This window comes from Canis lupus, chromosome 27 (genome assembly GCF_003254725.2).
Source record: "Canis lupus dingo isolate Sandy chromosome 27, ASM325472v2, whole genome shotgun sequence".
In the NCBI taxonomy this organism is placed as follows: domain Eukaryota; kingdom Metazoa; phylum Chordata; class Mammalia; order Carnivora; family Canidae; genus Canis; species Canis lupus.
The window spans coordinates 11609778-11626887 of NC_064269.1; the positions used below are offsets into that span (position 1 = coordinate 11609778).

The 17110-nt window shown below is 37.8% G+C and overlaps 2 protein-coding genes across 27 annotated transcripts in view; one reads left to right on the forward strand and one right to left on the reverse strand.

Moving 5' to 3' along the window:
* Positions 1-1946, reverse strand: part of PPHLN1 (periphilin 1) — a 144260-nt gene extending 142314 nt beyond the window's left edge. For 5 of the 24 annotated variants that reach the window (XM_049102754.1, XM_025477302.3, XM_049102757.1 and 2 more), the window contains exon 1: positions 1814-1935. The gene's annotated coding sequence lies outside the window, so the exon portion shown is untranslated. Of the gene's footprint in view, positions 1-1787 lie in introns of all 24 variants that reach the window. The other 19 variants (XM_049102761.1, XM_025477308.3, XM_025477303.3 and 16 more) reach the window with 7 other exon arrangements.
* ZCRB1 (zinc finger CCHC-type and RNA binding motif containing 1) lies at positions 1913-16821 on the forward strand. Of its 3 annotated transcripts, XM_025477310.2 has the most exons (8): positions 1913-2125; positions 3428-3513; positions 5784-5812; positions 11700-11811; positions 12156-12263; positions 15217-15329; positions 15427-15502; positions 16259-16821. In XM_025477310.2, the coding sequence occupies exons 2-8, from the start codon at positions 3430-3432 to the stop codon at positions 16388-16390; spliced, it is 654 nt and encodes a 217-aa protein (XP_025333095.1). In that variant the 5' UTR covers positions 1913-2125; positions 3428-3429; the 3' UTR covers positions 16391-16821. The 3 variants fall into 3 exon arrangements, with proteins under 3 accessions (XP_025333095.1, XP_035563392.1, XP_025333097.1); XM_035707499.2 differs by lacking the exon at positions 5784-5812; XM_025477312.3 differs by lacking the exon at positions 3428-3513 and having other exon boundaries at positions 1943-2125.
* Positions 16822-17110: the final 289 nt, after the last annotated feature.

Consider the following 17110-nt stretch of genomic DNA (forward strand, 5'->3'; position numbering starts at 1 on the left):
GTCGGAGACTGTACCTGCAGCGGTTGCAACCAAAAAAATACCTGACTGCCTATTGGTCACTGGAATTACAAAAATAAACAAGACAAATCACAGCCTGTGCGCCGCCCCCCGCCCCCAGCCTCGCTTAGTGCAAAAGGCAAAGACCAGCAATCAATTAGCATACAGCGTGGTAAGTGCTAAGAGGAGGAAAATAGAGGCACTCAGAACATAGCAAGGGTTACCTAACTCACTCTGGGGGATTTTACAAAGTGCCCCTCGCAGAAAGTCAGAGGGAAAGTGGGACCCTTAATAGGGGTGGGAATGATCCACAAAGAGGGAGAAGAAAGGTCAGAGCAATCCAATGCCAGAAAGAGAGAAAAGAACCTCCACAAGGATCCAGGGGAGAGGAAAAATATTCTTGAAGAAGTGAAATCAGTTCAATACAGGTAGAGCCATCGCTTCGCCTGAAGTGCAGGTGTCCGAGAAAAGCGTCAGGGGGAAGGGCAAGAGGCAAAAGCCAAGTGTTAGTTATGGTCAGGAGATGAAAGAATTTCCATTACAGCGGTAGCCTATGTCAGAGTTCGTTAAGCAGGGGATTGGAGACTTCAGAGAGCTCAGCTGTTGTGCTGAGGGGTGAACCGTGTAAGAAAAGGAGGGAGAGGGCCGCCTGGGTGGCTCGGCGGTTTAGCACCGCCTTCAGCTCAGGGCGTGATCCTGGAGACCGAGGATCGAATCCCACATCGGGCTTCATGCATGCACGGAGTGAGTGAGTGAGAGTGTGTGTGTGTGTGTGTGTGTGTGTGATGAATGAGTAAATAAAATCTTAAAAAAAAAAAAAAAAAAAAGGAGGGAGAAGCGGTGATAGCCTAAATCAAAGGAGAGGGACTACGAAGCAGCAGGGGGATGAGGGTGCAGCACAGAAGACCAAAGGGGCTTACATCTTGGGCGGTAATAACCCAAAATTAACGAGGATGTGAAGCGTGGTAGTTTTGGGGGGCGGGCCTCTAGGTTCCCCGGTGGATGTGGAGGCACTCGGGCCTCTCAAAGCTCAGCCGCGTCCTGGCTGCGCTTCCTTCTCTCTAGAAGGCGTCGGCTTCCACCTGCATTGCTCGTGCAGGCTCCAGGAGGGGCTCCGGCTCCCAGGCTCCCAGGCTCGGATGAGAGGCCTGCTCCGTGGGTTGTGCTGGTGGGCCCGCGCGTATAAACCACCTCGGCACGAGTCTCTCATTTTTCTGTGGGAATCATTGGGCCCCTTTACCTCCTCTTAAGAGAAAAAAAAAAAAAAAAAAAAGCAGAGTGTGCCCATTACAGGTTTACAGGACGGGTAAGGGGCCGAACTGCTCCAACATCTGTCCGGACCAACTCAAGAGGAGTCCTTCTGGGAATCCAAGTTGACCTTGTCTCCCCCGACTAGACTGAGATATCCGCCCGGAAAAAAAGAAAACCTGTTTCACACTTTTTTTTTTTCCTTTTTTTGGTAGCGCTCAAAGTGCCTACTGCTGAACTTGGTACATCGGACCCATGCTTGAAAGGTAGCCGACGTCCTAAGTGATCTTGGGTCTCTGAAGTTAACCCTAGTTCGGTCTTCCTTCTGCAAAAGGCGCCACAGAGAAGCAAACCTGCGCGTCTCAGACTCAACAGTTTCCTTTATTCCAAACTCCGCGGCGTCCCTACAGCCTGCACCGCAAGAGCAGGAGGACTGCACGATTCGAACGCAAAGGGAGACCCCGGGTCCCGCCACGGAAAACGCCCCCCGCCCGCCCGCTCCCCTCGGGCGCAGCAGCCCGCGCGCGTCCGGCCCCGTGCACCTGGAGGAAAGGTAAACCGCGCTCACCGACTCTGGGCCGCCGGGAGACCCCGCGAGTGCGCTCGTCCGCTCGCCGCCTCGCTCCCGAGCGGGCACTTCCGGCGCGCGCGCTGATGACGTCAGCAGCGGCGCCCGCCCTCGGCCCGCCTCCGCCGCCGGAGTCGAGCAGCCGCCAGGAAGAGGCGTTGCTGTCGCTGCCTTCTAGTTCCCCCCCGCGGCTGACCCCTCCCGGGACCCGTGATGCCGAGGCCCCGGCGGGGGACGAGGAAGAGTCCGGGTTGAGCCCCAGCTGAGGCCGAGGGCTCGCGCTCTAGTCTCCCGGGCCCGCCCCACCTAAAGGTAAACGCCTCCTCAGCTGCGGCCTTCCTCTCAGACCCGGCCGCGAGAACGGTTTGCCCCCCGCCCCCGCCCCCCTTTCTGCTCCGGGCCGTGTCACGCTGCCCGCCCTCGCGGTTCTCACCCGCACGGCTCACGCAGAGTCCCAAATGGGAAACTTAGGAGGCGCTGAAGTCCTCAAGTTCTGTGAAAAAATCCCGTGAAACATCCCAAGCTGTTTCCCGGTTACGCCGCGAATCGGCATGTCTTTCAGTCAAGACCTTGCCATTCGTGATGGCGCATACCCCCCGCCTCAAATACACACCACACACAAGCTTTTTATTTATTTATTTTTTAAGATTTTTATTCCTGAGAGACACACACAGAGAGAAGCAGAGACACAGGCAGAGGCAGAAGCAGGCTCCACGCAGGGAGCCCGACGCGGGACTCGATCCCGGGTCTCCAGGGTCACGCCCTGGGCTGAGGGCAGGTGCTAAACCGCTGAGCCACCCAGGGATTCCCACACACACACACAAGCTTTTTAAATGGAAATGTGAACCTTGTCGAGTACGCTAGAACCTTCACGGATAACCTGCCTTGTAAAATACGCTGTAAAAATTAATTATAAACTATACGTTTGTGAACCGAAAAGGCATACACAGGTCAGTATCTTTCAAGGCATGGAAGGAATCCTATTCATATAGTAGAATGTCTCTTGGTTATTTACCAATAATATGCAAAATCGGTGATTTGAAAGAACTTTGCATCACTAAAAAAAAAAAAAAAAATCTGAGGCTAGAACTTTCTCTTAACACTACTGCAAAGAAAAGAATATTAAAACAACCCCAAAAGTACCCCAAACCAAAGCATGAGTGAAAGTGAGCGGTTAAGGTTCTTTCTGAGCTAGCAGGCTCTTCCTAATGTGGTAGGCAAGGTATGAAAAGTTTTCAAAAGCACTTTTTTGCTCCCAGCCTGAGGGAAGGTTAAGCGAGGCCTCAGAATTTTTTATTCATCTGTTTAAAACTAATTTAAAATAAAAAATAAATAAATAAAATAAATAAAACTAATTGGACCTTCATACCATCATCCAGCACTGTAATGGTTAAGGACAACTTGAAAGAAGGACCAGAAAGCTCTTTTTTTAAAGTGATATGTGGGGGAAAGAAATTTCTTAATTCACCCGGCTGGAGTTGTTTTTAATCCTAAAATGTGAGGACTTTGGTGTATTGAATCTGGCATATTTAAGTTAAGGATTGTCTACATTGGTTTTGCTTGGAATGAAATATATCTCGTTTAAATTGCTTCTGGGTTTGTTTTCCTTTTTAGAAATGAGTGGTGGATTGGCCCCAAGTAAAAGCACAGTGTATGTATCCAACTTGCCCTTTTCCCTGACCAACAATGACTTATATCGGGTAAGTAGCTTTTAGTACAGTTGTCTACTGAATTCTCTATTTGAGGTACAGATGTATCTTAAGCAAACAGTTCTCTGGCAAAATTCTTAATTGAGCCATCGATAGCAAAAACCTCCATTGTGAGTAGCCTGGGTGGCTCAGAGGTTTAGCGAGGCCTTTGGCTCAGGGAATGATCCTGGAGACCTGGGATCTAGTCCCACAGTCGGGCTCCCTGCATGGAGCCTGCTTCTCCCTCCGCCTGTGTCTCTGCCTCTCTCTCTCTCTCTGTTTCTCATGAATAAATAAATAAAATATTAAAAAAAACAACAACAACAAACCTCTATTGCAAACATAAGTTAAAAAAGAAAAAGACAGTTTTGTAATATCCAAAAAGAGTTTACAGTGCTTTCATAGAGAATAGCAAATTCTTTATAAACACAGAAGACACAGCTTAGCATAATGAAGTTATACGAAGAAAAACTTGTGATGGGCTGATTTTTCCTGCTTGCTTGTTTTTTTTTAAACTGGTAGGGTAGGGGTTTTGGAGGAAAGGGCTGATAAAAGCAAGCAAATCCCTTTACTAAGTAACCCTCAAATTCTGAAATAATATTTTAATTTATATATATGGCAGAAACTTAACGTTTAATGTTTTCAATTCAGGATAGGGATAAGGGGGAGGAGGGGCAATCCAACATCTTTCACCCTTTTACCTTACAGAGAACAAAATTTCCTGCTGTCCCTGTCCTGCAGATGAGTGGTTGAGAGGAACTGGAAGGAATGACATGAATCCTTCTTTCCAAGTGTGCCCCCTTCTCTCTGCTTCTTTGGGTAGATGTCAAATTCAGAGATGCTGCATAGGTGACACATAGTATTTGATTAATTACTTAATTGAGATAGCCTGAGTCTCACAGAAGAACCAGAGAAAATGAACTTTAGCTTCTTTCTTTGTATCAAAATAGAGATGTCTGTATTTATTGAACACTTACCATATGCTGAGCACTCTTAGAGGTACTAGGAGCACATCAGTGAACAAAAAGGTGAAAATCCATCTTGGCATTCATCACATAGCAAGATAAAACAATGTGGAATATAAAAAAGTCAACTTTTTGAATATTAACGCTAAGATGCTAGATGCTAAGGAGAAAAAAATAAAGGAGGTTATTAAGTGTCAGGTTGGAAATGGAGGTAAAATTTTACATGAGCTGTCTAAAGCCCTTATTGAGAAGGCAACTTTTGAATAAAGACCTAAAGGAAGTAAGAGATAGCTCTGTAGATGTCTGGGGGAAAAGCATGTCAGACACAGAGTAAATCAAGTGGAGAGAAGAGGAAGGGCAGTCAGAGGGAGGCAAGCCTACACACAGGTGCCTTGTGGGGCCTACAAAGATAGATAGTAAAGAATCTGAATGAGAAGCCATTAGAAGGTGTTACGCAGAAGACTCTTGGGGTTCAAGATTCAGTGTTGCTAACATTGCTGTCGAGTTATACTACATTCCAGCATTACACTGCCTAATCATAAAACTCAATTTTTTATTATGTATATTAATATTTCTGAATGACCTTCCTAAGACATAAACAATTAGCATATAGGTAGTGGCTGGAAACAGAAATAGATGAGATTATTTAGGTTGAAGATTTAGAAGTGAAAGGGAAGATCGGGCCAGCTATAAAGAACCACCAATGTATTAAGGGTAGACAGAAGAAGGGAGACTAATGGGAATGGATTTTATTACAGAAGCTTTTTTGTTTTATGTTTTGTTTTATAAGTGGTCTAAGGATCTGTCTTCTGAAACAGTGATCACTTGATGGAGTTGGCTAGGAATAATGACATTCCACAATACTGATACTTGAAGCATGTGGTTTCTCTGGGGCCGTGGTGGGGTTAATAATTGCCATGGATATACCACAGGAACAGCAGCTGTACAGTGTATATGCCTTCAATCTACCACACATAAGGAGTGGGATTTTTTCCCTCTGTTTACATTCTTTTGTTAGAAATTTAGAAATTGGGGCAGATACCTATGACTCCAATAACAAAGATATGAATAGTCTAGTCACTAAATATATATATATATATGTGTATATATATATATATGTGTATATATATATATATATATACGCACACACACACACATATTTATATATATATCTTCTAGGGCCTGCTTTAAGGAATAAAGGCTAAAATTTTTCACAAGCTTTAACAAAGAATGTGGTCAGTTTATACAACCTGAAAATTTAATGTTTCTTATTATTTAAAATTAAATTGTAAATTATTATGTGATCTTTTGTTTCAGATATTTTCCAAATATGGCAAAGTTGTAAAGTAAGTATTCACATCAAGTTTTGAAACCTCATTTAAAAGTTTATCTGAATTTACTTTTCCATTCTTTCAAAGATTTTATTTTTCTTCAGTAAAGCAGATATTTGATATAACAAAGAAAAATACTACTGTTAACATTTTTGTCGGTCATTTTTCTGAATATATAAACATGTATAGACAATTCTTTTTAAAGACTCAATTCTATACATGCAATTTTGTCTTTTTTTTAACTGACATTGTACCATAAACACCATGTACTTGAAAGATACATCCTCATATCTAATTTCATGATATGCCTTTATATACCATAATTTATTTAAATAAATTCTTACCATATTACTAAGAACTAAAATCAACTCTGCTATCCAATATAAAACATAAATTAAAGGTTCTGATTAGATACATACTTTGGAATTAGAAGGTGTGTTATCAAGTATACCATAAGTGGATTTCATTTGTCAAGTAAAGAGAATGTAAAAAAACAACTGTTATGATGCATATAACATGCAAAGTGCTTATGCAAAGTGCTGATAAATAGAAAACATTCTCTGCTTTCATAGAAGATTTAGAGATCATTGGAAAGACTGGAAACATACAGAAATGGTAGGGATGATATCATTTGGGGCTGAGAGTTACGAAAGGATAAAAGGAACTTCTTATATTTAATTTGCTATTTTAAATCAATCATGGACCTATATTATGGGGCAAAGAAGTAAAAGCAAGGTATTATTGCCTTTCTAACTATCTTATAACCAATATATTCTGGTATAAGTTTGAAATTGTATTTATAATCCTAAGAATTTAGAGCATATTTATCTTGGCCAGTCAGGATTTTTTTTAGCTTTGGATAAATGGTAAGAAAATCACCAAAAATGCTTCTAGGTAAATTTTTGGGTCTTCAGAATTTTGAACAGTCATTATTACCCATCAAAGCACTAATAATGATATGTAACAATAGGCACATAAATATGCTAGGTGTCATTCTAATCTTACATGTATTACTTCATTAACTTCTCACAACTACCTTTTAAGGTAAAATACTATTATTATCCTAATATTATAAATAACAAAACTAAACCACACAATAAACTTAAATATATTGCAGTTAGTGGTGACAAGATTTGAAATCTAACAGTTTGATTTCAGAGCCTGTTCCCTTAATCATACCATTACCCTTTCTTGGTTTTTCTCATCTGTCAGAATCTCTGAATTAATTTCCATACAAACATATAAGTATAAATCACAAGAATGCTATAAAGTGAAAGACAAGATTGTGTCAGGTTTGATCCGGTTGATAGTGAAATGAAATAGGCCAAGGCAAAGGTGGGTTGAGGCAAGCTTTTTGATGGAAGTGCTCTCAGAGCCAGGTTCCAAGGCCCCCAAGGGAGTCAGACTGGGGAGGTCGTGGGTAGGGATAATACAGGAAGGTTTTTATAGGGAAGGATAGGGTGGCGCCGGTATAGGGTGATAGCTGCTTATGTCTGTATATGGTATGGGGCTAGGTGAGGTTCGGTTTCTGTTTCCTGCATAGGTCCTGTTTTCCCATGATGACGTGTCCTTGGGTGGCCTCTGCTAGTGGCAGGAAAGTCCCGAAGCGAGGGTGACAAGATGGAGGGTCTGCCGCCATTTTGTTGGTGCCTCCCAATCTTTTTGATCCCCCAGGCCCAACAATAAGCACCTTTAAACAGGGAAGACATGATCTAGTTTGGATAGTCAGAATAGGCTTACCTAAATCAGTATCCTCTGAATTAAAACCTAAAGGCTAAGTAAGAGTTAAGTAGGTAAAAAGAATGGGAAGAACATTTTAGGTAGAGGGGATAGCTTGTGCAAAGGCCCTGGGGCAAGAGAAAATAAAGTCAAATCAAGAAACAGAAGGCCAGTATAACTAGAGATGAATAAACAAGAGAAAGAAAGCACAAAATGGGTCTAGAAACAGAAGCAGTTTCCTAATCTTGCTGCTTGGCCATGTTACAAGATATTTGATTTTCATCCTAAGAATACCAGGAATTCACTGCTATAGAATTTTAAATGAGGGAAGAACATGACTTGAATTTTTAGAAGCTTATTCTGGTTTCAATGTAGAGATTAGATTAGAGGCAAACAAGAGTAGATGCTGGCAGACCAGTCAAAAAGCTATCATCATAGCCTGGGCGAAATGTACACTAAGAAGATGGTATAGGTAGAGAAGTACACCCAGGACAGATTTGAGAGATGGTCAGATGATCAGTAGGCTTTAAAATGGATAATACTTAATGATGTACTTTGTATGTAAGGGTTATGTGAATGAGAAAGGGGTGTTCTGTATGACACTCAGGTTTCCCAGAATAGTGTCTGTTTCAGATTATGTCTTTAAATGAGTACATCCCCTACCAGAGACTTGGGAGTCATCCTAGATTTGTACTTAAAAATCTCTGGTGTAATTATGTTTTCTGTTACCATAGAAGATGTTTCTATCAAAGTCGTGTATTGTCATTGGTTTATCAGTCTCTTTATCTCTAGACTCTAAGCTTTTTTCTGCAGGTAAAAAACAAAAAAAGGTTAAAACTTTAATTATCAGTGCTTAGTGCCTGGGCTTGAGGCTAATGGAGTGACTGTATCTGTCTCTTTGTTTTAACATACTGAGCTAGGCATAATAGAGATTACAGAGGCAACCTTAAAGGAATTTATATTAAAATGGGTCAGATGAGGTATTATTTATACATAAACAGATTTCAGTAGAGACTAGCAGAAAAGAAGGGAAATTATTTCCAGTTGAAGATGTTAGAGAACTGACATGTTCTGAGCTCTGAAGAATGGGTAAAGTTTTGATGGGCAAAGATTAAGAATTGAAAGAAGATAGAGGCCGTGTGAATGGAGGCACCAATTTGGAGAAGTACAGACCATGCTTCATGAACATTGAGTAGTTTGTTGTTGCTAGACCTCAGAGTTTGAGAGTGAGAAGTACTGAAAGATGAGGGAAGAGGGACCCAAGTCATAAAGGATATTGGTTCAAGACCAAAGAATAGGCAAATTGAAGAACCAAAGATTTTTGAGCAGAGGAGTGACATGATTTTATTTACACCATAAGTGGAGACTCTCTCAGTAGCATGAGAGCATTAACATCAGGGGAACAAGTAAGAATACACTGTTGGAACAACAGTGCCATTGTGGACAAGAAAAGCTGTGGTAATGAAAAAAAGATAAGAGACATCATTAATTGAGAATGAGTTTAGAAAGCTAACACTTCTGAAATAGTACTTTAGAAATAAAATGATTAATGACTTTGACTGACCTTCACAAATACCACGAAAATTCAAAAAGTTAAAGTAATGATTCACATTTCTTTGAAAATTGGTTGAAAACTTTCCTTCATATCCTCAACTGTGGTGACTCTAAACAAGTTTGTCAAGTGCTTCCTTCCTGGAACTAAGCCCAATGAATAAATAGGTTCAGTCTTCTAAGAAACTAAACTATGTTGCCCATTTTCCCATAAATTATTTCAACTTATGTTTCCTTTTTGAATGAGAAAAGTTGTCCCTTTTCTTAATATAGTAGCATCTTTTTACCAGTTTAATTACAGTGATTATTTAAGTACCTATACCTAACTCCAATTAAGATAAATTTTAATGTGAAATATGTTAAAATATCTGTTCACTTGTGTCCTCTTGTCTGTTTTCCTGTTAATTCAGGTTTTAGAAAATTATTATGCTTTGTCTTGAATGTTGTCTTTTTTTTTTTTTTTTTACTATTTGAAAATAACTGCAAATTTAGAAAAAGTTGCAGAAATAGTAAAGAACATCAAATATCCTTTACCCATATTCACCTGTTGGTAACATTTTACCCCATTTACTTCATCATGTGCCCTCTCCTCATGTGTGTTGGTGTATGTGTATTCACGTGTATATGTATGTATTTGTATACACACGTATGTGTGTGTGTACACACACAGTTTGTTTTTGTGAATTATTTGAGGGTAAGTTACAAACATCATTGCCCTTCAATAGGCAATACTTTAGTATGTATTTCCTAAAAATAGGGTAGTGTATTACATAATCACAGTGTGGTTATCAAATTCATGAATTTATATTGATAAAATACTTTTATTGAATCAATCATTCATGTTCCAGTTTTGTCAGCCGACCTAATAATGTCCCATATAGAATTTTTCCCCTCTAGTACAGTCTAGAGTTAGGGATTGATTTTAAATATCCTATCTTTTTAGCCTCCTTTAATCTGGAACCATTATAAAGAATGTAGCTCTCCTTCCCCCCCCCCCCATTTTGTGTTTTCTTAATATTGCCTCATGATTACATTGGGGTTTTATGTACTCTTGGCTGGTGACTATATTTGGTGATGTTGTATTCTGAGGGTTTCATGTCTGGATTCATACAGTGTCCACGTTTCCCTCATTACCAGTCAACGTGTTGACCAATTTCTCTACTATATACTTTTTCCCCTTTGAAAGTAATAAATGGTGAGAAACACTTTTAAGACAATGTAAATATCTTATTCCACATAAGAATTTCATTTTATACCAAAAAAATTTTTCATTTTATTTAAAAGATTTACTTATTTATTTTTAGAGTGAGAGCAGAGGGAGAAGGGAGCAGGGAAGAGGAAGAGAGAGAATCTTAAGCAGGCTCCACACCCAGTGCAGAGCCCAGTGCAGGGTCATCTGACAGCCCCGAGATCATGACCTGAGCCAAAATAAAGAGTCAGACACTTAACCGACTAAGTCACCCAGGCGCCCAAAGATTTCATTTTAGATGTAGTATTTGTTCATCAACAAATCATCATCTTGCCTGATCCAGTTTTACTATGATTGTTTGCAAATGGTGATTTTCCAACTCTAGCACTTCCCTTGACATTCTTTTGTAAGCAAAAACCACCCCTTTACCCCCATTTATTAATAATACGGACTTATAAATTCCTACTTTTTCCTGTGGTTTATAATACATTATTGTACTTAATTATTTTGGTTCTCAAATTGTCCTAGATTTGGCCAATGAGAACTTCTTTAAGCTGGCTTCTGTACTCCTGTGCACCATCATTTTTTTAAAGTACATTTTTTTAAAGATGTTCCAAGTTAATCAAGTACCTACCCTATCCCAGCCTTGGAAGCAACCATTTCTCTGACGAGCCCTGTCAAACATTGATTTTTAAACTGCATTTAATGACGTATGATGAGCAAGCGTCACAAAGACAAGGGATGTATAAGGAGTGAAGAGAAAGAATAGGCTCTGTGCTATTATCATCATCCCTATCACTTAGGTACCTTGGATGATATGATTAAGAAACACAGAACTAGAGATTCTTATAGGCGATAAGGATTAAGGAGTGCACTTGCTGTGATGAACACCAGGTAGTGTATGAAACTGCTGAATCACTATATTGTACACCTGAAACTAATACTACACTGTATGTTAACTAACTGGAATTTAAGTTAAAACTTTACAAAGAGAATATTAAGAATATATTTAGATTCTAAAATCTAGGAAAAAAAGTAAATCATTTTACTTTTTGTGTAGAAAAGAATACCTCAGTTTTGTTTTTTTCTGCAGAGTGAGGACATTAGTGGAAAAGAGGAATTCTATTTACTCTTCAAGATTTTGTTGTCTTTGTAATCTCTACTTCATCCTTCAACCTCTGATTAATGTTTGATTTTTCACATACTCCTATCATAGCTGTGCTCATTTTTGTTAAATTAGTATCACATTTTCTCATTTCCATTCTTCTTGATATCCCATGACTTTTGAAGAAATAGTTGATTTGTCAACTGTATTGATTTCTCTTATTCTATAAATGTTTTGCTAACCTTTTTTGGGAACACTTGAATTTTCCAAGTATTTATTAACATCTGTTTTATTTATTCCTGCCTCATTTTTAACTGGCTATTTGTTTATGCTTTAAGGGTTACTATAATGAAAGATAAAGATACCAGGAAGAGTAAAGGGGTTGCATTTATTTTATTTTTGGATAAAGACTCTGCACTAAACTGTACCAGGGCAATAAACAACAAACAGGTAAGCCATTCATTCCCAACAAGATTTTTAATCCAAAAGCCTTTGTGCTTATCCAGGCCAAAAATGTGGGGATGCAGTGGATTATCAAGTCATGGATATCAGTAGACTTTGAGGGTATTTAACTTAAAAGAGATCAAAACTATATTGGTTCCCAAAACACTGACAGAACCTCAGGAATAAGAATCTATTCTACAGGGTGTGATTTGTCCTACCTGACTAGGCAATTGCTAAAGTAATCTAAAATAAAATGAAATTGAAAGTTTAAGGAAATGGAATCTAGTTAACTGTAGTTTTGTTTCAATGAAATACATCCTTCTGCATTTATACATTTTTCTCTGGTTTAGTTATTTGGTAGAGTGATAAAAGCAAGCATTGCTATTGACAATGGAAGAGCAGCTGAGTTTATCCGAAGACGAAACTACTTTGATAAATCTAAGTGTTATGAATGTGGGGTAAGTATACCTAAAACTTAATGTGATTTTCCATCGTTTATTTGGAAACTAAATAATTTTTCACATCAGCGTTTTATTTGTGGTCTCTAAAACTTCTGGCTGGCTAAAACCAGATTATAAAAGTTGTTTTACTTTGGGACTCTCAACTCACTCTAAGTAAATGCCATTGAAATGTAGTATGTAAAGATAACCTGAGTTAGCTAATATAGAGTGGTGTTGTCTCCAGTTTCTAAATCTTTGAAAACGATTAACCTAAAAAGGACTAGACTAATTAATTATTATCTTGGAAGATTCAGTGACCCATAAATTTTCGGGTTAATGGGATATTGCTCATGCCTGTAACAGTCTGCCGATGTTTAAGCATCACAGTTCAACATAAACATATGATTGACCTATCCTACTTAGGATAATGTGTTTTAAAAGCTATCTTTTTTTCTGTTAATACTGCTAATGTTTGTAACTGAACTATCCCCAAATTTTCTTAACCTGGTTCTTATACTTTATCATTACCAGTTTAAACTTTTGGTGATTAGGAAAAATATATAGCCACTGAACAGTTTTGCACAAGGCCCTTAAGCATTATGGTATCAAAAGAACCATCAGTCTGAGACTCGCTTTTGTCAGTTTCCAACATGCCTCTATAAAGTGCTTAAAAAACAGGGTCAAAGGTATTAAGGGAGCTGGGTAGAGGATTCTAAGAGACATTTTACTGGCTACAAAATCAAATAGAAGATACAAAGAAATGGGGTCATTTCCTTCACTGCCACCCTCTACCTCTTACGCCCTGAAAAGATCTATAGATAAACAGACGGGTAGATGGATGGTGCATTCTGTCAATTCCTGTGATTCTAACACTCCTTAAGATAACGGTTTAGAAACTGTGTTCCAGAGTTCTAAGTTTTGTTTAAAAAAAAAAAAAGGAGGGGATCCCTGGGTAGCTGAGCGGTTTAGCGCCACCTTTGGCCCAGGGCGTGATCCTGGAGACCCGCAATCGAGTCCTGCTTCGGGCTCCCTGCATGGAGCCTGCTTCTCCCTCTGCCTGTGTCTCTGCCTCTCTCTCTCTCTCTCTCTCTCTCTCTCTCTGTGTCTCTCATGAATAAATAAAATCTTTAAAAAAAAAAAAGGGAATGGAGGAGTAGTTATGGTCAGATAGATTAGTATGTATCCTCATATTCACAGTAAATAACATTATCTAAGAAATCTTGGATGTATCTATTAATCTGCAGTTTTAGTTTATGGATCCATAAATGTGTTATACTTTATACATTTTTATATGTTTAAATTCCTACCATCCCCAAAATATGTTTGCATTTATTTAGCCTGGTTTTCCCTTAAGTTACTTCATTGTAAAACTATTTTTATATATGAAATATGTTGACATTATTCCAAAAGCAGTTTGGAAAATGCTGTGTAAGTGCATTTGCTTAGCATTTCATTAACATTAACATCTCTTAGGTTCAACCATGTCCCCAGTATCACAGTCTGATACTTTCTAAAATATACTTGAAAAGCGTGATTATTTTTCTCTTCTATTGTCTAATCCTAGTTCAGTCTCTCCCCACACCCTTACTCTTACATATTATTCTTCAGTGTATTTAAAGAGCTGATGTTCGGATTATAGTTCATTGTCTCATGTTTTACAACTGAACCGTGTTATGGCTCATTATAATTTATGACTAGTCCAGCCATAAATATAATTCTAATTAGTCTAGTAGCCAAATTAAAAAAAAAGAAACAGGCAAAAATTAATAATATCTTTTGTTATCATAACCCAGTATATATCCAAAGTATTATAATTTGAACATGTAATTAATATTTTCAAAAATTATTTTACATTCTTTTTTTCTTCTTGTCTTCAAAATCCAGGATGTATTTCACCCTTACAATGCATATCAATTCAGACAATTTCTCAGTAGTCACAAGAGAATTAGTGGCTACCATAAATGGACAGTGCAGGTATAATCTAGATATGAAAGGAAGAAAATGAAATTAATAGGAAAAGTGAGGAAGACTTTAAATTTTACTTTTTTTAAAAAAGATCTATTTATTTGAGAGAGAAAAGGGGGGTAGAAATGAAGGGAGAGTGTGTCTTAGCAGACTCCGTGCTGAGCATGGAGCCCAACAAGGGGCTTGATCTTACGACCCTGAGATATAACCTGAGCCAAAACCAAGAGTTAGATGCTTAACCAACTGTGCCACCCAAGCACCTTCCTTTAAAAAAAAAAAAAAAAAAAAAAAAAGATTTATTTATTTGAGAGGGAGAGAGTCCATTTGTTTTTAAAATGATGTTAAGCAACATCATAGGGCAGCCTGGGTGGCTCAGCGGGTTATCGCCACCTCTGGCCCAGGGAGTGATCCTGGAGACCCCAAATCAAGTCCCGTGTCGGGCTCCCTGCATGGAGCCTGCATTTCCCTCTGCCTGTGTCTCTCATAAATAAACAAATAAAATCTTTAAAAATAAATAAATAGTAACATCTTAAAAGTTAACAGGAAAGTTTTGTCCCTATCTTGTCAAATAATAACTTAAAATGTTTACATTTAACATGGGTGGTCCATTTAAATTTAGAATTGTTTTATGCCAGAATCTTGAGATTTAAAATGTTTGAAGGCACTGGGTGTTACACTATATGTTGGCAAATCGAACTTCAATAAAAAAAATATATATAAAAAAATACATAAAATGTTTGAAGGAAGAATACTTTTGTTCTTAGTGAAACTACAGAAATTTTCCCTATTGTTAAGGTAGCTTATTGGGGGTTATAATATCATAATCTCTTTCTTTTAAATATCAAAGTAATAGGTTTTGTTAATTTTTTCTTCATGTATATTCCCACTGTGATGGTATTCTTTTTTTAAGTTCTAAAACCTTCAGCCTTAGGGTACCAGGCAAGTCTCTGTTAATAACACAACAAACACAGCTTTTTTCCTTTCCTTTTTTAACATGAAACAAAAGGAAAGTGGACACTTAAGTTATGCCTGTCCTAAAAATATGCTTGGAGAACGAGAACCTCCAAAGAAAAAAGAGAAAAAGAAAAAAAAGAAAATTCCTGAGCCAGAAGAAGAAATGTATGTATATCTACTCTTAGTAAATAGATTATTGTATTGTTTGTGCCTTTTCCCTATTGCTCAAGTACATTTTGATTTTTTTTTTTTAATAATTTAGTGAAGAAGTAGAAGAAAGTGAAGATGAAGGGGAAGATCCTGCTCTTGACAGTCTTAGTCAGGCAATAGCTTTCCAGGTATTAAACAGTTCTTTTAATAATGCCATAGTTGCTTTGGGTTAGTCATCTTCTATTTCTTGCTTATTACTTTATTGATCATCTCATGTTAATCTTGGTCTCTCCTCTTTACCTCTTTAGGAAACAGGCTGTTTCTCTAAGGTCTTTAGAGCAGTGTAATAGAAAAATCCCATTGGTTCTTTCTAATTTTAAGAGCCCTACAACATTTTTAATATGTTAAATTGATTTCATTATGGAATTGAACAGAAATATTTGATTAAAGTGAATTTAGCCAAACAGAGATCTTATTAAATCAAAAGATATGTTCTAACTGAAACTTCACTTTAAAACAAAGCCAAAATCCTACTTTTGGCCATGAAAGATTTTTGAAAAAGGCCATGTAATCTCCTAATTTTAAGTTTGTAGTCGATAAAGTACAAATACATACATTAACTTCCTTTTCCTTTTATTTAACTAACGTATTTTATATAACGTTCCCACTTCCAACATAAATGGCAAGTCGGCATCATTTCTTGTACCTGTTAATTAGTAGATGTTGCCTAGGGTAATATTGAATAACAGTGAAACTGGGACACAACTTGTGGGGGGGGGTGAGGGATTAAGAGGAGTGTCCTGATGAAGTAGAAAATTGTCTGTATGGGCTGGAGGGGGATATATTGGCATTTATGGTGTGTTTTTGCCATGTTGTGAATCAACGCACTGTAAATAATATTAAACAGATTCCTGGTTTTGTTTGTTTTCTGAATCACATTACAGCAAGCCAAAATTGAAGAAGAACAAAAGAAATGGAAACCCAGTTCAGGGGGTCCCTCAACATCAGATGATTCAAGACGCCCAAGGATAAAGAAAAGCACATATTTCAGTGATGAGGAAGAACTGAGTGATTAAAATTATATTTAATATGTAAATATCATTAAACATTTTTTTTTAAATCTTAGAGTTCGAAGTTCAGTTGGGACTAAAGACTAATTTTAGAATTTGAGCATAAAGAACACTTAGTACCAAATAATTTTTTTACTATAAAGTAGGTTCATAGGAAATTGAAAATAATTTAAAAGTATCATGTTTCTATCTTGCCTGAGCAGAGTAATAAAGATCAAGATTTGCTAGTAACCGTTAATCTTAAAACCAGTTCACTTGAATTAAAAAGGAATCTTAATACTATCATAGTATTGCTGTTGTCATCCCAAGATAAAAAATATTAAAAAGATATGTTTGAGAAACTCATTATAAAAGTTTATTCATGAAGACTGGAAAATGCTAACTGATTTATTGTTGTTAAATGTTAATAAAATTTTCAAGAGAATTTTGTTTTTAAATGTGGGTGTTTTGCCATCTTATTTCTTTTAGCTTTATCCCAACCTGGATACATCATAATTACCCCTAAAATATAAAGTAAAGTAGCTTTCAAAGGCTTATACCCAAACATCGATCATTGGTCTGGTGCAACTTTGGCACCAAGTTCCAGTCACCAGAAGTTAATAACTTTTTTAGCTGTTTCTTTTCATATGTACATATATATTGCTATAGGAAAAACATATTTCTGCCACTTAATTCATAAAGGGGAAAGGGGAGATTTTTCACTCTCCTACCCCCTACCCTCCTCCA